Source organism: Peromyscus maniculatus, chromosome 20 (genome assembly GCF_049852395.1).
Source record: "Peromyscus maniculatus bairdii isolate BWxNUB_F1_BW_parent chromosome 20, HU_Pman_BW_mat_3.1, whole genome shotgun sequence".
Classification (NCBI taxonomy): domain Eukaryota; kingdom Metazoa; phylum Chordata; class Mammalia; order Rodentia; family Cricetidae; genus Peromyscus; species Peromyscus maniculatus.
Genome location: NC_134871.1, coordinates 5,422,119 through 5,447,175, shown reverse-complemented (window position 1 = coordinate 5,447,175; position 25,057 = coordinate 5,422,119). Strand labels below are relative to the sequence as shown.

The 25,057-nt window shown below is 44.7% G+C and overlaps 1 protein-coding gene across 1 annotated transcript in view; it reads right to left on the bottom strand.

Annotated features, from left to right (window-relative positions):
• Nucleotides 1-23,468, bottom strand: part of Anxa13 (annexin A13) — a 55,660-nt gene extending 32,192 nt beyond the window's left edge. Inside the window, exon 1 of the mRNA XM_006990668.3 lies at nucleotides 23,439-23,468. Within this exon, the coding sequence (XP_006990730.1) occupies nucleotides 23,439-23,453 (15 nt within the window). The 5' untranslated portion in view covers nucleotides 23,454-23,468. The remainder of the gene's footprint in view (nucleotides 1-23,438) is intronic.
• Nucleotides 23,469-25,057: the final 1,589 nt, after the last annotated feature.

Below are 25,057 nucleotides of genomic sequence, written 5' to 3'. Positions count from 1 at the left end.
GGGCAAGCCTGAACCTGGACAGCAGACTTGTCTCTTCAGGGGTCCATTCCAGACTGTTCCACGGGTCCTGTCACCCTCACCAGCACTCAGCACAGGTGTTAGCTGTCCCACTTCAAAACTAAGAGTGGAAGCTGAACCCAGGGCTTTGGAAATGGCTGTGGAGCTTAAGCTCTGCCTCAGGTCCCTATGTGTCAGGTCACACTTTGCAAGTGCTGGCAGGGTGGCTTACCCTCAAAGGGATGCCTTTTCCTCATTGGCACAAAGAATTTTCGAGGGCTATCAGAGGTCATGTGAAGATTTGTCTGAGACCTCCTGGTCAGGGAACGGCTGAGTGGGAACTAAGGCTAGAATCAGGACTTTCTGACCATGGAAGATAGTAAATGACATCCCTGTCCCCAGCCCTGTCCTGTTTACAAGTATCATGGAAGTATAACTGAGGGATGGGAAAAGCATCCCCTGTACTTGCCCAACAAGTTCAAGGGCAAAAGCTGATTCAAAGTGTCATTTGGTTCAAATTATGATACCTGGGGACTCAGTGAGAGGGTATGGAACCACGTGTTAGGAGTTGAGGTGATGCTCCATGTGGTGGTTTGAATGAGTATGGCCCCCATAGGCTTGTAGATTTGGATGTTGGGTCATCAGGGAGTGGCACTATTTGAAAAGGATCAGGAGGTGTGGGCTTATTGGAGGAAGTGTGTCACTGGGAGTGGGCTTTGAGGTTTTAGAAGCCCATACTAGCCAGGCCCAGGCTCTCTTGAGCCCCCCCCTCTCGTGTGTGTGTGTGTGTGTGTGTGTGTGTGTGCGCGCGCGCGCGCGTGTGTGTGCGTGTGTGTGTGCGCGCGCGTGCGCGCACTTAAGTGTCAGGAAGTAGGTCTCAGCAATTGCCCCAACATTTGACAGCATGCCTCCATGCTTCCTGACCTGATGATGATGATGGACTGAACCTCTGAAACTGTAAGCCAGCTCCAATTGCATATACTCCTTTATGAGAGTTCTTTGGTCATGGTGTCACTCAGCCTCCACATTCAAAGCAGGCAGGGTATCTATCTGTGCGCTCACTCAAAACCTGGGGAATATGGCCACCCCGGGCCGGCTTCCCCTGACACCAGCTCTGTCGCTGACCCACATTCCTCCCCTGTGAGACGTTCTGCCCCATGACCTTGGTTCCAAGACTGGAATCTCCTGGCTGACAAAAAGGACCAGGCCCCGAAGTCTGATGCCCATTTAACAATGAACAATGGCTATGGCAATGCCTGCTACCTGCACATTCCAGAGGAAAGTCTGCACCAGTGTCTCCAGAGGAGCCCCAGGACATCCTAGGATCAACCAAGGAGCCACTGACAGACGTCAATACCGTCATTGTGGAGACAGACCGAGCCACACAGAAGAAAAATCCAAACAGGCTGAGATTCCCTCTCTTTCTCCTTCCTCCTCACAGCAGTAGAACAGTTACTAAGACCCTGGGACTTCTTTTCGGGTGTGGATGCCTGGCATATAATGTAGAGTGGACTCCATGGCAGAAACACCATCACTGGCAGGGAAGGACAAGGACCCAGGCCCAGCTCCTTATAGGAATCGCTGTTAGCCATGCTGTCCTTTCCAACCTAGTTGAGAAGAGAATAGAGTCTTGTTCTTTGTAACAGCAGGGTTAATGTTGTTCCCTGTCATGATTTAAGAGAGAGAGAGGGAGAGAGAGAGAGAGAGAGAGAGAGAGAGAGAGAGAGAGAGAGAGAGAGAGAGAGGCAAAGGGGAAGGGGAGAGGGAGGAAGACAGACAGAGAAGAGGAGGGAAAGGGGGGAATCTCAGCCTGTTTGGATTTTTCTTCTGTGTGGCTCGGTCTGTCTCCACAATGACGGTATTGACGTCTGTCAGTGGCTCCTTGGTTGATCTTAGGATGTCCTGGGGCTCCTCTGGAGACACTGGTGCAGACTTTCCTCTGGAATGTGCAGGTAGCAGGCATTGCCATAGCCATTGTTCATTGTTAAATGGGCATCAGACTTCGGGGCCTGGTCCTGTTTGTCAGCCAGGAGATTCCAGTCTTGGAACCAAGGTCATGGGGCAGAACGTCTCACAGGGGAGGAATGTGGGTCAGCGACAGAGCTGGTGTCAGGGGATGCAGGCCTGGGGAGGCCATATTCCCCAGGTTTTGAGTGAGCGCACAGATAGATACTGCCTGCTTTGAATGCGGAGGCTGAGTGACATCCTTTGTGTTTTGATGGCTTTGTTTTGAGCAGCCCTGGCACCCACCGACACTCAGGAAACAAAGATGGCCCAAGAGATTAAATGCCAGCAACCATCAGTATGAGGGCTTGGGCCTGAGCCACAGGAATTCTGGTTCAACTCTGATTCGGCTGCTTGGCTGCTCACCTGTGAGTCAGTGTATGCCAGCTTTATACCACGTGACTGCTTCATGCCAGCACTAAATATTCCACTGTTACAGAGCGTCTGTGTGAGTCCTTCCCTGCTTCCTCAGTCACCTCTTGCCCTTCTGTCTTGCGGTGGTGTCTCCCAACATTTCAGAAAGTGATATTTAGGTAGCTACCAATTGCACATGTGTTTTCAAGACAGGATCTCACATATCCCAGGCTGTTTCCGAACTCACTAGGTAGCCAAGGATAGCCTTGATTCTTGAGATTCCAACCTTTACTTCCAAGTGCTGGGATTATAGGTGTTGCCACCATGCCATGCCTGGCTCAGTTATGCCTATTTCAGCAACAAGTCTGGGAAGTTAAATGTACATATATTATGATGATATGATGATACGTATATTTTGATTCACATATATTTGATATATGCAGCAGGCCCCAAGGATATATTATGGAGATTCAGCTATATATTAAAGCTATACCTAGAAAAGTCAAGGAATTTTTCTAGATGAAGCCATCTTTCAAGGAATATTTGGTGTTACTCAGTTTCAATATATACCAGCTGTCTTCTGCTATGAAGTTCTTGTGTACCCATATACTACTAGGCCATATGGCAAACAGTTAAGCTTCTCAGATCTACTACTGATCCACTAGGTAACACCCCTGCAGGGCCTAGGAGACTGTAGATGCATAGCTTTGTTTCTTGTACAAATGAAGCTCAGACCATCCCTTGCCTTCAGGCCTAGTAGCATTATACAGCTATTGACTCAGGACAATAGGGCTTTTTGCATCACCAGGTGCAGGAAAGACTGGAGTGGAATCCCTGGCCCAGGCAGAGTGGCCTGGCCAGAGAGAAAGGAACAAGGCAGATCTTTGTAGAGAATAGGAATCAGGTCAGGAGAGGAGAAGAGGAAGAAAAAATCGAGGATGAAGGAACAGGGGACGAAGAGGAGATCAAAAACATAAGGGCTTAGTTATTACTAGGGCTATGAGGGGACAGAAAAAGAAGGGACAGAGAGGATCTGAATGTGAGGAAGGAGCTGAAGCTGTATAGATAGAATATGTCTTAGAGAAATAAAGTATACAGACGAAAGAGCATGGTGTACATAGATTCTTTTCCCGAAAATAATTCTCACCATCCGTAGCCTGTCTTCTGGGCTCCTGGGAAGAATATTATTAAGGTTGGTCCTCAACAATACTCAAGAGACATACATCTGTGCATAAACACACACACACACACACACACACACACACACACACACACACACACACACACACACGTATGTATGTCTCTATATCACAGTGTCCAAACAGTATCATTTATTGCAGTTGGCCACTAAAGACCTAGTAGTTAAGGTACACAGATTGTGAAATGTTACCCATTACCAGCTGTATAATCCAACTCCTAGCAAACTATTCTAATTTACCACACTCTTTGTTGACTTTATCATATCATCTAACATTTAAGGAAGAGATTTTTTTTTTATTTATAGTAGAGCAATTGCTACTTTGCTTTAAAATTTTTTATGGGGCTAGAGAGGTGGCTCAGTGGTTAAGAACACTAGCTGCTCCTCCAGAGGAGTTGGATTTGATTCCCAGCACCCACACGGCAGCTCACAATGGTCTATACTTCCGATTTCATAGGATCAAGTGACCTCTTCTGGCCTCCTCAGGCACCAGGATCATATGTGGTGCAGAGACATACATGCATTCAAATGCCTGTCCCGTCCACCCTTGGTCCTGAACACTTGGGGAGAAAGAGAAGAAAGAAGGAGGAAGAAAAAAGGGTGAGAAAGGGAAGTACTGTTCAGAGGGGAGTTTAATGTGCTCTGATGTATTTTAATTAATTCATGTAGCTCTGACACAGCTATTTATTCCTTTTCAGTCTTTTGTTGTCCTTGTTGTTGGGTATTTTGTTTTGGAAATAGCCTCATTCTAGCTCAGGCTAGCCCGAAACTCACTCTATAGTACAGACGGGCCTCAAAGTCAGAGCAATCCTCGTGCCTCAGCCTCTGGAGTCCTAGGAGTGCCCAGTTCTATAACAGTGTACTCTTATTTTCCAACCCTGATGTTCCCTAAGCAGAGGATTGGGACTGAGAATGGACAAGTCTGAGTTACTGGAATTTGAATTCAGCCTGACTAGAAAGCCTTGCTCTTCAGCTTGGCTCGTCTTTTCCTCAGGAACAATACTTTCTTATTCATGTAATGAGAGTCACCAGCTCATCTTTAAAGCAGACATGCACCCGCTCATGTATCATTTGGTGTTCAGATGCTGTCGTGTCTCCAACAGAGCAGCACAGTGTTGGGTTACGGTCATCACTTGGCTGGCGGCACGTAGAAGGTGGGCTGCCTGGTGACGTAAGGATGCAAGGGTCATTTGTGACTCTGAAGTCTTGTTGAACTGTGATGGGAGCGGCCCTGGGATTTAATATTTCCACCACAGGTCTCTGGAGGTCTTGGCGTGGGGCACTCTGCTCAGTAAATATTTGAGAATGGTTGCCTGGTGTTCAGGCTCCGAGCCAGCAGGGCTCAGGAAACGCACAGGGCAGAGGGCTGCTGAGCTGCCAGGTGCTGCTGCTGGGGCCACTGTGAAGTAAATGAAGAAGCTGAGGATATTAAAAACAAGGGCTGGGATTAGAAGAAGGTAATTTCTGGGTCTAGGAAGCAGGAGCAAAGTGGAGGGTGGTTGTGCTGGGGACAGACCTGGGCATGCCTGGATCCTTCTCAGAGATAACAATTCCCATCGCCACCATTCATGGCACCATGACCAATGTTGACTATTCTGGCTGAACTTGCACTAGTTTTTAACAAACAATATCGTTGAAAAAAATCAGCAATTTGATTTAAGTGGACGTGGTTCAATACAACTTGATGCCTTTACACATAAACCCATGGAACTCTCACCATGATCAAGGGTTGAGATACACCCTCACCTCCCCAACTTTCTGTGTTCCCTTGAATGTGTGTCGAGAGCACTCTGCATTCGAGTCACCTGCCTGACTAATTTTAAGTGTGTGTTAGAATATCATTGACTAGTGGTTGCATGCTGCACAGTGCATTTCCAGAACTAGCTTGTTTTGCATGGCTGAGACTGTACCGTGGCTGACCAACACCCTGGTGCTGTGCCTTGACTCCTGGGAGCCACAGCTCCATGCATCATCCCTGTGAGTTTCACTATTGTAGGTACCTCCCCATAGTGGAGGGATACAGTGTTGATCTTTTAGTGATTGGCTTATTTTACTTAGCAGGGTGCTTTCTAGGCTCATTAAAGTTGATACAAATGGCACGATTGTTTTCTTTTTACATGCTGAATCCCATTCCATTGTCAAATTGCCTTGCATTGATTTTAAGAATGTTGTAAAGTTGAAAGAAGCAAGGTCTAACTTGGGAAAGCACTTCTCAGACAGCCTTGTTTCCCCCTCTGCTCTTGAAGATATTTATTCTTGATCCAGATACAAAGCTATCTCCCCTCTTGTCTTCTCTAAGTTTGTTTCCCCTCTGAAAGTTAGTAAGAATCCCACCTCTTACAGCCTGTTATAGGGACATGGACACAGAACCTTTGGCATAATGGTTGGCGTATGGTGAGCACGTGGTATTTTAGTTATCGCCTTCTGTTTTTACTTGGTTTACACTGGGTTGAGTGAATTCCTCCCCTGGTGCTTAGCCTGGACACTTCAGAATTGGAACTTGGGTTGTTGAGATAGCTTCTTTGGTAAAGCGCTTGCTTTGTAGGCACACAGATCTGAGTTCAATCCCTAAAGCCCACGTTAAAAAAAAGACTAGGTATGGTATTGCACACATGTACTCCTGGCACTGGGGAGGCAGGCGAGCATTCACTGGTCAGCCAGCCTAGCCTGACCTACCTGGAGAGATCCTGTCCTAACAAAACAAACAAAAATTAAAAACAATACATGGATAGCGCCTTAGAAATGACATTTGAGGCTGTCTGGTTGTCTTTTGGCCTTCACACACAAATGTGTACACACTTGAACCTTAAAATATAAACATTCGAGTGTGCATACACACATAAAAATAAAACCTACCTTGACCATAGTGAACTAAAAATTACTAATTGTACATTTTGTCAAACCTAAAACCATCTTATACTTTTAATTAGCATCAGGGACTAAAAGTCACAGAGAAATCTGTGGGAGGAAAACTTAGCCCTGAGATTGACAGCCAAGAACAGATCACTTGCTACATGGCAGGCTCTGGTCTAGATTAATTACATCAAACTCTTTTTTAATCCTTGCAGCAACTGTGGAGACAGGTGTTATGACTGGCCAAGTTAGAAGACTGAGAGGTAAATTACCCGTCCAAGGTCAAGTGATGGAATGAGTCTCCATGCCTACTCTCTGGGTCCAGAAACTCTGCTATTGACTTGCCATTATTGATTCTTTGGGCCCCTATTAAAATTAGTTTTCAGAATGGAAATTGCAGCCCAACTCTTTGAAAGGTCATCTTTTACAGAAACATCATTTGACACTTGTCCCCTGGCCAGAGAAGTCAAGAGCCTCTTGTCTAGTTAGCTGTGGGATCAAGAGATGTTGAATGGAGCAAAAATAGAAAGTGAAATGAAAACCGAAGACCGGGTACCAACTCTTTGCAAGGCAGTATGGGCTTCCATCTCTTCTTAGGCAGGCCGGGCATGCACGAGGGTCACTGTGGCCAGAACCTTCTCCCAGTGTTCCTTTCCACGGAAGCAGAATCGTGTGTTCTGCTTCTCAGTGGGAAACTGAGATTAACATTTGCCCTACCCAACAATCTCAGGGAGTTTAAATAGCGGCCATGTGGCATGATGACCCAGAGCTGACAGGGGAGAAATAAGTTTTTCCATCCTTCCATAAGTTCTGAGGACACTTCCTCCTCCTCCTCTCTCCATCTCACCCTACATTTGCAACTTTCTTCCAGAACAGGAAGTAGTACAGCATGGTGTGTGTGTGTGTGTGTGTGTGTGTGTGTGTGTGTGTGTAATTTTAGTGAAGATATTCTGGGGATTGGAAAGGTATGGCCAATAGAAGGCCACTTCTACTGTATTTATTTGGGGGTGGGTGAGAAGTGACTACCGCCAGCCTGACAAACTGTCCAATACTGACATAGTTAACATGTCATTGTCTGTCTGACAGAATCTATGTAAGTCTACGTGTTATTCCCAAGGGGTCATCACGGTGAGGCAGGGGAGGAAGAGGAAAGATATTTCGAGTGGATTCCTCACTGGAATTTATGGCTGGGACCGACTAGCAGAATGGAGCCTTGTGAACCTCCATTTTTGTTGTTGTTGCTGTTTTTGCTTTTTTGAGACAGGGTTTCTCTGTGTAGTCCTGGCTGTCCTAGAACTCGCTCTGTAGACCAGGCTGGCCTCGAACTCAGAGACCCACCCGCTTCTGCCTCCCCAGTGCTGGGATTAAAGACGTGCACCACCACCGCCCAGCTTCATTTTTTTAAAATAAGTGGTTGCCATGGCCATTGATTCTGTTCATAGTCATGAAGAATGTAATTGTATATGGGAATATACTAAAACTTCAGAGACTGATCTGCAACCATCTCTAACCTGTCTGCCTAGAACTGGGGATTTCTTGGGAGACAGGACTTTCGGTGTTAAGTCGGTGACAGTGCTGGGTAAACTGATGTTCACCATTTTGTCTGAAGCTGACTAGGTAAGTTTGCAAGGGCCTGTTGTGAGCATCTCTTCCGAACTCTGGGCCCAGAGAGGTCATTTGGGTTATGGGAAATCAGCCATATGATTGGCAAACCTATAAATTAGGCTTTTGATTATGGTCTCCTTTTCCAGCACACCGACTGATTTTGTCTTTTGTGGTTATAGTCTACATTAGGGACGTCTCGCCTAGTCCCTTCATGTAGACATTGACCAGCCTGGCCTTTTCATTTGACTGTAGACTCCTCGGTGGGAAGAGTCACTTCATGTCCACTGTCACATCCCCAGTACCCAGCACGATGGACACCCACTGAGGCGCTTGGTCAATGTGCGTGTATTCACGAAGGGAATGGGGACACATGCTGCCAGTTCCAAAGCATATGGCATGTGATGAACGGAGGAACTCTTTTAGGCCCACAAGACTTGTCTCTGTCTTTCCAGGAGAAGAGGCTCCTCTTCCTTATACAATGTATAGCTTGGCCTTGTTCATGTCATTGTCGGGGGTCAAGGACGAGGACAGGGGAAGGGAAGAGAAAATTTATCAACATAATATCCTGAGTTGAAAATGACATCAGCCTTCCTGGGGTGATGAGCAGGGAAGGGAAAGACAATGCTAGCTGAGAGGGGTTTCCCTCAGACCTTACCTGAGGGAAGATAAAACCAAGAAGGGAAAGCAAGGCCTCAGATATTCGGATGTGGGCCAGTTTGAGCTAAATTGTGCTTAGAGCTTCAGAATTAAGACCATACGGAGGGAATATGGGCTCTGAGGAAGACGGCTTGGCCAGGATAAAGGTGAGTAGTTCTTCAACCCTGGCTGCATAGCACCATCATTTTGGAGGTACAAAGTATACAAAGGACAGAGCCCCACTTTGGCCCTACTAAATCAAAAAAGGCGGGTATAGATCAGTCTTGTGTACATTTGAAATTCTCCAGATAGTTCTAATGGACAGCCAAGGTTGAGAGCCATTGGTCTAACAATTATTATCAACATTTCCTGGTCAGATTTCAATGAAGAAAAAAGAAGAATGGAAATGTACTGAGGGTTTGCATAGGTAAGAAAGCCTGGACCTTATTCAAAATGCTAAACACAGAGGGCAGAGGTTTAGCATAGAGTCTTATAGTGGAATATAACTAGAGGCTTTTCAAATAGGTGATATAGAACACCAAGGCTGAGAAGTCATTAGGACTCCCATTAGCAAAGGAATTCCCAGGCCTGGGAAATGACCCAGTGGGTGAATGTGACTGCCGTCAAGCCTAATGACTTGAGTTGGATCACTGGGACCAACATGATAGGAAAGAACTGACTCCCACAAGGTGGCTTTTGAAGTCTACACAAGTGCCTCTGACCTCCATATGTGTACTATGGCATGTGATTGTGCATGTACACACACACACACACACACACACACACACATACACACACACACACACACACACACTCACGTGTGCACGCGCACGCACGCACGCACGCACACATGCACACACCCCATAAAATAAATAACGATGTAATAAGAAAAAGAAAAACATTCCCTTTTAAGTTCTCTCTCACTTCTTCTGGTTGTCTTTGATAACATTAGGGTTTCACACCCTGCCAACCTAGCAGATGGACCATCATGGGCTGAGGGCCATCACCAACCCATCATTTGTTTTTGGAAATAAAGTTGCAACACTCAGCCTATCCAGGTATGTCTCCATGGCTACTTTTGGATGATAACAGGATGTAAGTATTTGCACAGCGGCCCTCAAGGCCTCTGATATTTACTGGGTCAACTACTATTCTGTTTCATGCAAACTTCTTTTTCCCCTTTACTTTAAAATCTGAGAGCAGGTGACAGGACCAGAGCCATTAGCAGGCAACACCAACCTTAGAATTTGATACTGTCTTTTGTTTTCTCTCATACATACACCGATGCTAGCTCACTATTCATGGGGCTAATCTAGAGTTTCCTCTTAAGGTAAATTCAGCGATGCAAAAAAGCAAACAGATTTAAAGGCGGTTATTAGTAGACCTGTTAGTCGATCAGGTGACATTGTATACAGCCGACATCACGGAGGCAGTATTTAGGTTTTGCACTTTAGGAAGCACTGAGGAATGTATCTAATCCTGTCCTTTTACAGGTAAAGAAACTGTGGTCTAGTTATCAAGTCACCTGCCTACGGTCACCTACTTGCTCATGGGGAGAAACTTCTGTCCCTGTAATGACCTCATACCTCTCAACGGTTAGTCATTTGTGCTTTGAGCCAGTTAGTCTGAACACAAATTACTGCAGAGCTAAAGTTCATGAATTCTGAGCCAGAAAATATTCTCGTGATGTATCCACAGACACGGATAGTAGAGGTTGGGAGACAACTTGAAACAATCAAGGGACCATTTGCGTTTTAAGTATGACATATTGGTTTCATTAAGTTGATTGTTTCTTGGTCATGGTTTCTTCTGGTTAATCAACTTGATCAAAAGTCTTATTTTTTTTTTAATCAAAATGCACTTAAGTGCTTTTATGGCAAACACCAAGGCTAGTAAACAGAAAACACTGTTTTTCTTTCTATTCTGCTGGGCACATTCAAGCACAGCTTGAATCTTACAGGAATATTTGGTATTCTGCCCTGTGGTTATTGCTTTATTTCTATCGGGGTTCTCCATGATCACACCAGCTCAGAGCAGGGCTTTCCTCGTCCCAGTGCCTCTTCCCACTGGTATCTGTAATTACTAATCTTGGGGTAAGTCAGAGAGCTAGGAGGTGCTTGTAGAAGCCTGAGCTCTGTCCACAGAGGGACACTGGAGTGTGACAGAGCCATGTATTGCCCTGGATTCTGCTTTCAGAGACTCAGTTTTGAAGTGACACTCTGATTATTAAGCAATTGGACATCACTCTACGTGAATAAGCTATTTGGATAATTTGACAAATAAGGTTGAAAGAAGACAAATGGGCTGGAAAGATAGCTCAATGGTTAAAGCGCTTGCCTCACAAACGTGAGGCCTGGGGTTGAGATCCCTAGCACACATGTAGCTGTCTGGTGGGTAAAATGGTCCTCCTGTAATTCCAGGGCTGGGAAAGCAGAGACAAGGGATCCCTGGAGCAGCCTGAGGAGGTAGATTAGGTGAAGCAGGCAAGCTCTGGGTTCATTTGTGTCTCTATGCACAAGGGGTGAGCAGTGAAGAAGATTCCTGATCTCAGCTTCAAGCCTCCACACACATGCACACTCATGTGTACCCATACACATGTGGATATGCATACATACACAACACACACACATGCAAAAGAAAAATAAAGACATCAATTTGGATCAGAACTCAACATGCCTTATTTACATGGATTGACTGTGTATTGAAAAAATGAGTGAAACTTCTTATATTAGAAATAAACTTGCATTTACATCTATTCTATATGTTGCTACTTTTTTTTAGTTGATTTTTTTGAGACAAGGCTTCTCTATGTAGCTAGCTGGCTGTCCTGGAACTCACTCTGTAGACCAGGCTGGCCTGGACCTCAACAGAGATCCCCCTGTCTCTGCCTCATAAGTGCTGGGATTAAAGTTGTGTATTACCATGCCCGCCTTACCCTTTAATGGCAATTAGCATAGTTAGGGCATTTTCTAGAAAGACACACATTCATAGGCTATATGTGTTGATGTGACATTTACCTATCAAAGGTGACTGTGGACTTGGCCAGAAGCAAGGAAGCCTGACCTAAGACTCTTCTACAGCCAGTACCTTGAAGTGGCAGGTACCATTGTTCCTCAAGGTGGCAGTGGACGTTTAGAAGTATAAATGTGTGGACAGCTTATCATGCTGAGTGAGGATACAGGGAGATGAAACTGGGGGACCTTTTGTGGGCTGCAACCAAGCAGGAGATGTGTGTAAATGAACTCGTGAGTGATTACACCAATGTCTTTCCCCATAGTGTCACTGTACTCAGGGACACCTGCAGCCTATCAGTCTGCCAGCCTCCTCATCGACTGTACAGTGAAGCCTCCCCTGGCCCCCGTAAATCATTGACGTCGAACACCTGCCGCCCCAGAGCTGCCATTGTCTTCATGTGGGGCACAAGGGGTGATCTTCAGGAGCTTTGCCCCTGTGATAAGAGACAGGGTCAATGTGAAGGCAAAAGGCAGCAGATACGACCGATGACGCAGATCCAGAGAGCTGAAGACATTATGGGGACAGATTGTGCTCCACGGTCTTGCTCTCTCAAAGGTGTGGAATAAATGCATTGGCTCTCAACTAACCAGGAATGATTTTTCCTTCTGGGCAATATTGGCACTGCCCAGAAACATTTACAATGATCCCAAACAGGGGACAGCTACTCTTACAGCTAAGGATAGAAGCCATAGCTTGCTAAACATTCTCCATTACATAGAAAACCCCTCACAACAAAGTGTTATCTGAGCTCAAATGTCAATAGTACCAAGGTCCTACGTGACCAGGGTCTAGACCAAGGCCTGCGCTTGTAATGATGCTGTCAACACATTACTTTAGTAGGTGTTGAGAGGCTGAGCTTCTAGTGGTAAATGGCACGCGGGTCCTGACTAAGGCAAGATCTCCAGGCACCAAAAGCAAACAACTGGGCTTTCATACAAGGGAAGATTAAAAGCGGGCTGTGTCTTTCTGAGGATAAATCTGAAAGAGGAATAACAGGATAAGGTAACTAGGAAGACAAATTGGAGCTGAGTAGAGATCTCAGCGAGAAGTCAGCTGTCACCTCCTGATCCTTTGTCTGCCTCCTGATATTGAGGGCACCATAGCCTGCATGGCAGGATGTCGTGACTGCGTGACACCTCTCCGTTGGCCCATTTTGGGTCTTTTAGTACTGTGTTGGGGCCCAAGAACACAGATTGACCGCTAGAAGGGGAATAGCATTAATTATCTAGAAACGAGATTTGTGTCATGGGGATAATGATGGTCTACTCAAAGGATGTCCGCAGATTGTTTTGGGAGCTGAGGACCTTGGAAGAGTGTTAAGCTTCTAGATATCCAGTTACCACTGGACTGCACCAAGGAAAGGAGCTTAGAGGGCAGAGTGGCTGCTGGGGAATGAAGGTTTTTTCTCAATGGTGGCAGGAGCCATGACTTCAGGGGTTATTGGCAAATGAAGCATGTTTTTCATTAGAAAGGAATGATCTACTTCCTTCTTATAATGCCAAAGACTGACTTTAGCCAATTCACCCAGAGTGAACACTTGGGATTCATTTCCTATAAGATAAAAAATAACTGGTGTATTCTAGAAACCTCAAGAGTCAAAGATAAGTGGGCAGTTGGAATCGAAGAGAGAAAATATTAGGGACCGAGGTAGGCAGTTGTGGTATTATATACACTGGACAGTGAGAGCTCTAAACACCAGTGAGGACAAGTTCTGATTTGCTAAAAAAGAAGCAAGGTGAAACAGCTGAATTCACTTTAGCAAATTCCTATCTCAGTCTGTATCAAAACAATGAATGTTATTCTTTCCCCCAGTAAGAGAGTTTGAATGTGCATTGGCTCCTGGCCTAGTAATTCTTTTCTTTAAAATTCCTTTTTGTGTGTTTCTTCTACTCCCCGCCCCCACTACAACTACTCAAATCCTCCATCACATGAAGAGGGAGTTGTTTTACTTCCTGTCTGTTCTTGGAGTTTTTATTGTCTCTAAGTCATCTGAAAGTTAGTATGAGTAGTGGGGGCATGAAGCATGGTATTAGTTTAAAAAAAAAAAAGCAAAAACAAAAACAAAAAACCACCACACTTTGAAGAAATCAGGCAATGCCCCCACTCCCAAAGGTAAACTCAGCCTTGGCCATGGCAATCATCCACCATGCAGGACATGACCCAAGCCAACCAGAATTCTTTGACATTTAAAAAGGACGCTTCATGTATCTGTGTGTATGTAAGTCTGTGTGTGTGTGGGGGGGTATGTGTGTCTTTGAAGGCAACACAGGGCACAGATGAGGGTGTTGGGTGTCCTCCTCTGTCAACCTCTGACTATTCTTTTGAGGCAGAGTCTCTCCTTGAACCTGGGACTTAGGTTTTTTTGGCTGAACCGGAATACAACAAGCCCTAGGGATCTTCATGCTTCTGCCTTCCTTGGGAGCTGGGATTGCAAACGTGCACAGGACACCTAGCTTGTTCCATGAGTACTGGGATTCAAACTCTCGTCTTCAGGATGGTTCAGCAAGCACCCCTGGTCACTGAGCTATCTCTCCATGCCCTCCCTGATGTATTATATATACAGATGCTGAGGGAAGACGATGTACAGTCTTTGTACATTGTCCATTGACTTTGCTTCTACAGATTCAACCAACCACAGGTAAAACATTATCTGGAAAATAATTGCCTCTGTCCAGAACATGTACAGGCATTTTTGTCGTTAAATTTCAAACAGTAGAGTGAACAACCGTTTACACTTCATATTTAATACAGTGCTATCCAGGCACTAATCTAGACAGGACTTAGTATGCAAAAGGATGTGCACAGGTTATATGCAAGTGTTAAGCAGTTTTGTATAAGGGACTTCAGAGCTTGTCTCTGTCTGTCTCTTTGTCTCTGTCTCTGTGTGTGTGTGCGTGCATGCGTGTGTGTGTGTGTGTGTGTGTGTGTGTGTGTGTGTGTGCGTGCGCGCGCAACATGCATACTTGTGTTGGAGTCAATATTCATGGACTCTGGGAGCAGACCTGTTTTCCTAGGTTGGACTGTCTGATCAGGCCTCCCTCTTACCGGTTCATTTGGGCTGTCACACCATTTCCAACAGCATGGAGCCAACTCTTCTCCTGCCCCAACCCTTCCTCTCTCCCCCTCTTTGTAAATGGATGGCTCACTCTATCCCAGGGACAAAGGACTCAACCCTCCAGTCTCCCTTTGCCAGTCTAGGGAGGATCTGTTGATCAGTCTGCCCTGTGACATGGGATGCTGGAAACTTCCAAAAAGATTTTCCTCGTATAGGAAGGTGGTACACAAGAAGAAAGATCTATTTTCCTCCTTCCTGTGACTCATGACCATCCTTTTGTGTCATGAGGAGGAGGTAGACATACATGGAGGTGGCAGGACAGAGAAGCAGCTATAGTGTGGTCTTTAATGGTGTTACTGAAACACCACATGTCTCCTTCCAGGCTGCCTGCTAAGGCTGTGTTGTGGAACGAGGTCCTCTGGGCATGACACTGCTGTTTCTATCTTGGAATCAGAGAAGCTGTGATTACCCTCATGAGAGCCTCATTAAACCAGGCCCCCTAACATTCTCTTGAAGACGTGAGAGAGGGCTCATAAAGCAGCCAGGTCATGGATTGTGCACTAGCACCCCAACTAGATTCTGCTCCTCCCCATGACATATTAATAGTTAACAATTGCCAAAGGGTGAAACCTGTTTTTAGTGCTATAGCTACCAATTCATACTCTTGCAGGTAAAAATCCACTCTCCTGTGTCCTTGTAAGTAACCCCAATTAAATCCATTGGTTCATGCTAAACTTGGGTAAAATCGTTGATTTGGTTTGTCTTCGGCGCCATATCTAGGGTGACTAGCTACTGGTTCATGTCTCCCCAAGAAAAATCATACAACAGACAGATCAATAAATGTGTTTGTTACTGAAACTATTTTTAGTCCTGCTTAAAATCAGATACCTACTAATTGCTCAAGGACAAACAGAGAAACTTACTGTGAGCTCATTCTCCCCCAGTTACCTCAAGCCTGTTTTTTGAGGTGTCGATCCAGGTGCCTGCTGGGTGTATGGAAGGTATCCCAAACTCAACAGACCCCAACACTGAGCTTACTCTGATTTTGCAAACCTCCATGTGGCCTTCCATCTCTGAGATGGATGGCCATCTACCTGGGTACACACGCCAGACGCTTAGACGTCATTGTATTCTCCTTTTTCCCCCCACAGGCAGTTAGCAAAGCACAGTGACTTGACCCTCTCACCTGCCCACTTCTCTTCGGCCCAATGTCATCGTTCTGGTTGCTGGAAGGGGTAAAGACTTTTCACTGTCTCAGGACCACTGCTTCCCTGTGCTGTCCTTGGTGACGATGGTCCATCTCCCAATCTTTCTCCCCCACATCTTAGCGTGGCCCATCTAAAGGCAGCCCCACGCTTGTTACTCCATGAAGTGGGATTGACTGGGGGTTCCCTATTGCCTAAAGCAGGGAGGGAGGCTGGAGCTAAGCAGACTTTGGGGGCCATTATCTGGGCATCCCTGGAGGCTTGGCACTGAGAATGGTCTGCAGAGAAAGCTGAGGCCCAGCTCTACCTTGGACCTGGAGGTTCATGCTTTGACCAGAGTTTTGGCAGTTAAGTGTGAAGGGCTCTGGCAGGCCTAAGCAGGGCAAACACAGGCCTAGAGGGCAAAACCTGTGGCAACATGTTTGCATGAAGTTGGCACAAAACACCCCAAGACCAAGTTCTCGGCAAAACCGCGATTTTCCCCCAGAGGGACAAAGGGCAGAGAGTAAGAGAGAAAGACAGGAGACAGAGGATGAGGGAGAAGGGGAAGGGAACAAGGGAAAAGGGAAGGGACCTTTGCTCTGGAGGGACAAAGGACTGCCTCTGGATAGAGAGCACACAGGTGTGGCACATAGGCAAATGGTACTCTATGAAGGTAAAGGGGGAAATCCTGTGTTAGGATGACGCGTTTAATTTCGATTGGGCATGTTAATTAGGTGAACCAAACAGGGCTTTTTTTTAATTTTTATTTATTTTTTTTTTTTAAGATTTATTTATTTATTATGTATAGTGTTCTGCCTGCACGTGTCCCTGTGGCCAGAAGAGGGCACTAGATCTCATTAAAAGTGGTTGTGAGCCACAATGTGGTGCTCTTAACCACTGAGCCATCTCTCCAGCCCCCAAAGAGGGCTTTTGATTGCTGGACTTCAGTACTTCGATAGCTGGACCTTGGTAGTCAGCCTTAGGAGGAGGAAGTGGTCAAATAAGGGAATGGGCCTTGGTGGCTAGCTTTAGGGACGTAACCTATTGTCTTTTTTTTTTTTTTAGCAAGGCAAAGGTGATGGGGAAGAAGTGGACAAGGCAAAACCTGTTTGCCAGGCTTGGACCTGTGTTTGCCATGCTTGGGCCTGTGGTGTTTGCCATGCTCGGGCCTGCTAAAACCATCCGAATCACCCACAGGACTCGTTCAGATGAGCTCACTGGGCTTTGCCTCTGCAGTTGCTAATTCAGTGGGTCCTATGTTATACCCATGATGCCGATCTGCAGATCCCACTTAGGGATCACCACTCTAGATGTACATCGGCCACCAGGCCCATGACTCTCATCTATGGTTAGTATAGAACCACTCGGGGGTCTGAAAACATATCATTGTTAGTGCCTCACTCATGAGTTGATCTGGGAATGGAGCTGGATAGAGAGATTTGGGCTACAATGATGTAGAATGTTGGCTTAATTTAGATGCATTTGGAAGTATTTGTGGTGGTTTGAACGATAATAGCTCCCATAGGCTCATGTATTCAACACATGGTTCCCAATTGGTAGTACTGTTTGCAGATGCTTAGGGGATTGCTGGAGGAGGTGAAGACTTAGGAAGAGGATGAAAGAAGGTGAAGAAGTGATGACCCTGTTTTCCCACTAGTTATGACAGTTAAGTTAGCTTCTACTACTAATATGAGCCTTAAATGAACCCAAGACACAGTATGAGAACTTGCTAAATCCAAATCCATGCTGGATCTTTTGTGTATGTACGTGTGTGTTGCATATATTTGTATGTGAGGGTGTGTTCACACTCCTGTGTGTGTGTGTGTGTGTGTGTGTGTGTGTGTGTGTGTATGGAGGCTAGAGGTCAATATTAGTGTCTCCCTTTATCATGCTCCACAGGGCCTCTTACTGAATCTGGGGCTCACTATTTTGCCTAGGTTGGCTGGCTAGCAAGCTCTTGGAATCTCCTGTCTGCATATCCCTCACCCAGTACTGAGGGTTCCAGATGCACACTGCCATGCTCACCTGTTACATGGGTTCTTGGAATCTGAACTCAGATCATTCTGTTCAGACAGCAGACACTTTACGCACAGAGCCATCTCCCCTGTTCCCCATGATGTATCTCTTAATGGATGTCTAAATCACCCCACTTTCTTTTGTTTCACTTTCTTTCTGTTTGAGAGAGGAATCCTACCAGCATCTCCCAGGACTGTTATGACGACTCTGTCCAGAGTGTGGTCCAGTGAAAGCTCCAACATCACAGATCACAGTGTGCACCCATGTAATTCCCATTCCGGTAAGCGCTGGAGAGACATTGGCTATCATCAACACTTCTGGGCCTTCTTCTCCTTCTTCTCCTTCTCCTCCTCCTCTTCCTCCTCCTTCTCCTCCTCCTCCTCTTCTTCTTTTTTCTTTTTGGTATTTCAAGACAGGGTTTCTCTGTCCTGAATGTCCTGGAACTTGCTTTGTAGACCAGGCTAGCCTCAAACTCACAGAGATACATCTGCCCCTGCCTCCTGAGTGCTGAGATTAAAGGCATGTGCCATCACTGCCCAGCTAAGTTTCAGTTCTTGCTTCTGTGCTGAGATCATGGATGCCAGGTTGTGCTGCCAGGTTGTGTATTAACATGTCTGCATTCTAAGTGGCTCCTGGTCTGAGTTTCATTTTCTTCCTTGTGTGAGTGTATCAATACTTGCCCTATGTGTTCCAAGCAGCCAAGCAGTTCACTACCTTTTCAATGTGGCTGCTTTTATCTGCCATTGACAAGAAATCCACAGAAGCCCAGGGCACATAATTTCACTTGAAAAGTATCTAGACCTTGAGTAAAAACCTGTCGGTAGGGGCTGGAAAGATGGCTCAGAAGTTAAGAGCAGTGGTCTAATCAATTCCCAGCAACCACATGGTGCCTCACAACCATCTATGATGAGATCTGGTGCCCTCTTATGGTGTGCAGGCATACATGCAGGTTGAACACTATATACATAATAAATAAATTAAAAAAGAAAGAAAACCTGTCTGTAAATAAAGATGGCATACTTTGTACATGGAGTATTTTGCTGTCATGGGTCCTTCTGAGAGCTTTCTATAATCAGTGTGGTGACCCCAAACACTAGCTTTCCACTATGAATGTTTTCCTGAGAAGGGAAGCTTGGTTGCAGGGTGTTTCTGCTGGGGGTCGTCTGTGGTACACTAGAGGAACAGGTCACAATTTAATGGACACACTTGGTTAAATGTGTACCTTCCTCCCTGAAACTCCCTACAAGATTTTCACCTGCCTCCAGAGCTTGCCTTCTTTCCCCAGAAATCTGGGCGTGTTCCTCCACCTGTTGCGCACCTCCCAAGTATCACTCGGTCCACCTTCGACCGGGGCTCCCTTGGTGTGCATCTGCCACTGGTCCCAAACTGTTCTCCACATTAGACAATGTTTACGTTGGCTAAATATTAGCACAAGCAAGTCATTCCCTTGGCATGTTCATGGGCAACACGGCAGGCCGCTGGACAGATGTGACATTTGCAAGCTGGTCTTCTTTCGTAGACACTCCCAGCGACTCTGCTTTCATCAGCAGTGTGCCGAGCTCTCCTCATGGTTAGGTGTATGCATGGGACCTAAGAGTCACTTGAGGGAACACTTAAAAGTCCTGATGTCTAAGACAACAGCCACAGCAATTCATTTCAAACCTCTAGGGTGGGGCCTGGACACCAGTGGATTTTAGAAATCTTCCATGTCCATCCAATGTTGGAAACTTGCACCCAAGACTGTAAGACTTTCATATGTATGAGACTCACTGATACAGATTGAAGTTCAGTAGCTTTGGGTGGCACTGAGATTCTGTGTGTGTGTGTGTGTGTGTGTGTGTGTGTGTGTGTGTGTGTGTGTGTGTGCCTGTGGAGGTCAGAGGTTGATAGTGTTTTCCTTAATCATTTCCCTATTTTTCTTTTATTAAGACAGGGTCTTACTATACTTGACTGGCCTGGAATTCACTGCGTACACTAGGTTGGCCTTGAACTCACAGAGGCCCACCTGGGATTATAGGGGTGTGCTACCATGCCTAGCCTGGCACCTTATTTTTGAGGCAGGGTCTCTCAGTGAACCTGGAACTCCCCGATTCATCTAAACTAACTGGCCAGAAATCTCTAGGGATCCCCCAGTCTCTGCCTGTGCAGCTCTGGGATTACAGACGTGTGCTGCCATGCCATGCCTAGCTTTTTATCTGGGTGCTGGGACTTTGAACTCAGGCACTCATGCCTGTGAAGCAAGTAGTTTACCAACTGAGCCTTCTCTATAGTCCCAGTTTCGCATTTATGATAAGTGTCCTGGTAATGCTGATTGATATATTTCTTCTAGGTCAAGGGCCCAGTGTTGAATAGCAAAGCTGTGGGTCTCTCTAGACTCTTCATCAGTGTTGCAAATAATTTCCCAGAAACCACTCATCCGTTTGGCTTCGTGAGCATTTCCACATTTTTAGTGTCCCTCCCAAGTCTTGCTTTCTGCCTCTTCATTATTTTGTCACACTTCAGTGGTCAGCTCAATTTTCTATTTTCCTCTAGATACCAGTTCTCTTGGAAACAACCCACACAACAAAGCAGAACTGATGAGCCGTCTAGCTCAACCTAAGCACGATTTTCTATGTATCTTATTTTTCTGTGTGTGGTGCTCAGCCGCACAGGGACAGCTTAGGCTGTGCAAACTCTTTGACTATGTATGGTGTGATGTTACTAATCCAGTATCTCGGTTACTTCTATTCCAAACAGATTAGTCACAAAGAATTATGTCTTTAGTGCCAATAAATCAATAAAGAAAGGAAGGAAAGGAGGGAGGGTGGGAAGGAGGGAGGGAGGGAGGAAGAAATGAAGGAAGGGAGGGAGGGAGAAAGAAAGGAAGGAAGGAAGGAAGAAAGGAAGAAAGGAAGAAAGGAAGAAAAGAAGTGAAAGGGGAAAAAAAAGAAACTCAGGCCAGGTGAGATGGCTCAGTAGGAAAAGGTGTTAGTGGTGGAAGTCTGGAGACCTAAGTTCGATCCTTGAAAGTCATGTAATGATGGAAGGAGAGAACTGACTCCACAGAGTTGTCCTCACACCTCTGGGCATGCATCATGACATGCATGCACACACATGCACACATACAAGAGTAATAAATAAAAATAAAAATAATAAAATCACTAATGGGGAGGAAAAAGAAAAGTACAAAGCAAAAGTCTAAGTGTTCTTCAGTTTCTGGCCTGGCTGAGATTCCAGCACTTGGAAGATGCATCTCCTGGCCATGGCTCTCTTGATTTTGCAAGAATATTGGTCTATGGGTGTGTTCTTAGGGATGTATGACTTTCTCAGTATTAAATGATAATGATAGCCTAAAACTTAGTGTACAGCACCCTGGATCATAAAGATGAGCAAATGCTGGTACATGAGTTCACTGTCTGCCTTTTTGTATGTATTTTAACGTTTTAGTAAGTCAAATTTCATTTCATAGTCTCGGGAGAGAAAGAACAAAGATCAGAGAGAGAGAAAGTGCACGCGTGTGCACATGCGTGCGTGTGTGCGTGCGTGCGTGCGTGTTGATGTGGAAATCAAGTATCAGAGCCAAGAGAGGGGCCCAATGGCATTGCAGGAAGTACCATGACTAAAACTTTCTCGCTAAATTGACTGGAGTAAGCACGACACCACATCCAATTTTAGGTTTGCAGGAACTAGTGTGTTAACTAGTATTTTACAGGAACATGCATTTTACTAGTATTTTGTGACTTAGTTTTGGCATTCAGGTTTTGGTTTGTAGATACTCAAGAAGCTTGCTAGGGCCATCAATTTGAGCCATTTCTGGGATAATACTTTGTTGTTTAAGTGGGTTTTACATCTACTCTTTTGGGATGTAGTCATCCCTTCTGCATCCCTTGTTAAATTTCCTTGCTGCATTGTAACTTAGCTTGGGGTAAAGCATCCTGGGGCTTGTTAATGGGATGCTGCTGGGAACTGTGAAGTCCTAGAAAGCTACATTTTCCCATTAGCTGCAAATATTGTAACAAGCCTTTTGCCTGTGTGGGTGCATAAGTGCTGGGTGCATGGGTGGGTCAAATGCATGTATGGGTACATGTGTGCATGGGTGCATGGGTGTGTGCATGCATGCGTGAGTGTGTGCATGCATGTGTGAGTGCATGTGTGTGTGTGTGTGTGTGTGTGTGTGTGTGTGTGTGTGTGTGTGATCCCTGCTTGCAAGTCATGCCTTATAATGAGGTTTTTCAGCCTGAAGCAAAAGACCATAACTGGGTGATACTTCATCTGTGAGAAATCTTATAATTAGAAAAGAAAACAAAGTGCCTATGGGCTGTACTTGAGTGGGTGCAGGGCTACTGAGGGTGGGATGGCCTTCTCCTTTGGACAACGGTTAATGGCCTTCTCAGAGGAGTAAGAAAGGGCCTGGGGATTCAAAAACGAAATCTATAAAAAATTCTGCTCCAGTCTCAAAAGGCAGCTACCCTAGTGAGGGGTGATTTTTTCAAGGAACAAAATTGTCCTTCAAAGTGCAGGTGTTGGGGCCAGTGGTCTCCTGAAGTCCCTTGTGTCCATTTGAAGAATGTATTATTATAAGTAGTTTTTGGCTTCTGGGAGAGACAGTGAATAGATAACTCATCACCCTGGCTAGCTTGAAAAGGCTATTTACATATGATTTAAAAGTTAATGACCCTCTGAAAGCAACACTTGTAGGTTTCTGACCACTAAGTGTCCCTTTCATACCAATAAAGGCAAACTCTTATACACAAAGATAGTTTGCAGGAAAAATTGGTGTTTCACTCCCTTTACCTATGACACGTTACCCTAATGCCATACTCTATAAATATCTATATTAAATATATTGTATATATGAAATCTTGCCACGAGAAGCTACAGCAGCTGGACACAACATTATTCAAATTCTTACTGGACTAGTTTAAGATATTCATATCTCAGCTTAAAAATCTGATTCAATTCTTATTTGCCTCATGCACCAAAGATTCCAAACCGTAAGTGTTTTTAGTCAGTTTTTACTCATTTCAGACATGATATTCGTAAGCCTAGACACGTCAGAAGGAAATAATGAAACGTTTCGTCTACACTGTGAACAATTGCAAATATCTGGGTGTTTGAAGCTGCTTGGAGGCAACCCTGGGAGATTTTCACCTTGTAGTCTAAATTATATGGCCACACAGGAGTATCTTACCTTGCTGTATTGATATTTTCAATAGGAACCCATCTATCACACACACTCTAAATAGGAATAGTCTATGAGGTTTTGTACAAACTAAAAGCTTTACTTATACATCCTACAAATACATGCAAGCCATTTGCCCTCTGCAAGGCAATCTTTATTGCATTATTTTTAAACACCTTTTAAAAGCCCCTCTTACAAGATTTTTACCCGGCAGGAAAGCAATATATTCCAAATAGCAAGAAGGGGGCCATCAAAGCAATGAAGCATGAGGGTATCAATCATGAGTTTAGAGATGAATTCTTTCCCTGGCTAAACAAAAAACAAAAAAACTGATTCCCAAAGGCAGTGAATACTTACGTGATGGCTCCCCATGTCCTCTTCTCTGAGATGGCGGTCCCGGGTTTCAGGAAGAGATCAGTTCTCCCACAGACAAAGTTTATAATGGGTTTCTCAGGGCACGATATCTCTTGTGTTTAATAAGTAACTTTTGGCATTGAATTTGAATACACTGGTGGGGATGGGTAGGGAGTGGTGATAGCTGTGAATGAGCTTTAGCTACCTGGGCTATGTGGGCCGGCCATTGAGAGAAAATACACCCAGAGAAATGAAGCTTGGACTTTTTAAGTTGAATTACTTAATCACAACTAAAAGGTTAAGCTCGCCTCACTTCTAATAGTTGAAAGAATTCGACAAGATTATTTTTTCTTTTCCCTTCTTGTTGGAAATAGGTTCTTGTTACATATATAGCCTGTACTATTCTTCAGCAGGATGCAATCCTGCTTCAGCTGGTATACAATCCTGTACTACCACTCTCGCCAAGAAGGGTTTTCTTAATTAAAATTTGTATGTATGTATATATGTATGTATTTTGTGGTACATCTGTGTGTGTGTGTGTGTGTGTGTGTGTGTGTGTGTGTGTGTGTGTGTGTGTGTATGTATACATGTGCATGCCATAGGGACCATATGCACATCAGAAGACAATTTGCAAGTCAGTTCTTTCCTTCTGATATGTGTGTCTGGGGGAAATCAAACAAATGCAGGTGATTACAACATCCCCAAGTTATTCTTGGATTTTTTGGAGATATATATATCTCAAAGGCATTGCTGGGTGTGGAGGCACACACCTTTAATCCCAGCACTTGAGAGGTAGGGACAGGCAGATCTCTGTGAGTTCAGAGCCAGCCTGGGCTACATAGTGAGCTCTAGAATAGTCAATGCTACATAATGAAAGTAACCCTGTCTCAAAACCCATCATCATCGTCGTCGTCGTCGTCGTCGTTGTCAGCAGCATTAACCAAGCAGTCTGAAAATTCCATTTTATTTGTATTACTATTGTTATTTTATTACAAATAATTTTTGATGGATACATTGAGTTGTACAGGGCTATATTTATATAATCTGAATAGTTTTTAAATTTAAAAAATTATAGCTGCAGATCTGGGTAAGTTTTTTTTTTTCACTAGAAAGATAACCATTAGATGTAAGCCTACTGATCTCTCAGTTCCTTCTTCTGGAAGCTTGCTTCTATGAATCTTCTCAAAAAATGATCTATACATATGCACCCATGTCTGTTTCCCTATTTGCATCCATACATCTATCTACCTCTCTGCCTGTCTATCTATCTATATCTATCTATCTATCTATCTATCTATCTATCTATCTATCTATCTATCTATCTATCTATCTATCTATATCTAACTATCTATATCTATCTATCTATCTATCTATCTATCTATCTATCTATCTATCTATCTATCTATCTATCTATCTATCTATCCATCCATCCATCCATCCATCCATCCATCCATCCATCCATCCATCCATCTATCTATCTATCTATCTATCTATCTATCTATCTATCATCTGGTATGTGCATCTACAACAAAAGGATTTCATGTTGCATCTTGCTCCATGCCTTGTCTGCTTCCTATACTAAAATATGCTAATCTGTTACAGGCACGAACTCAGCCTTATTT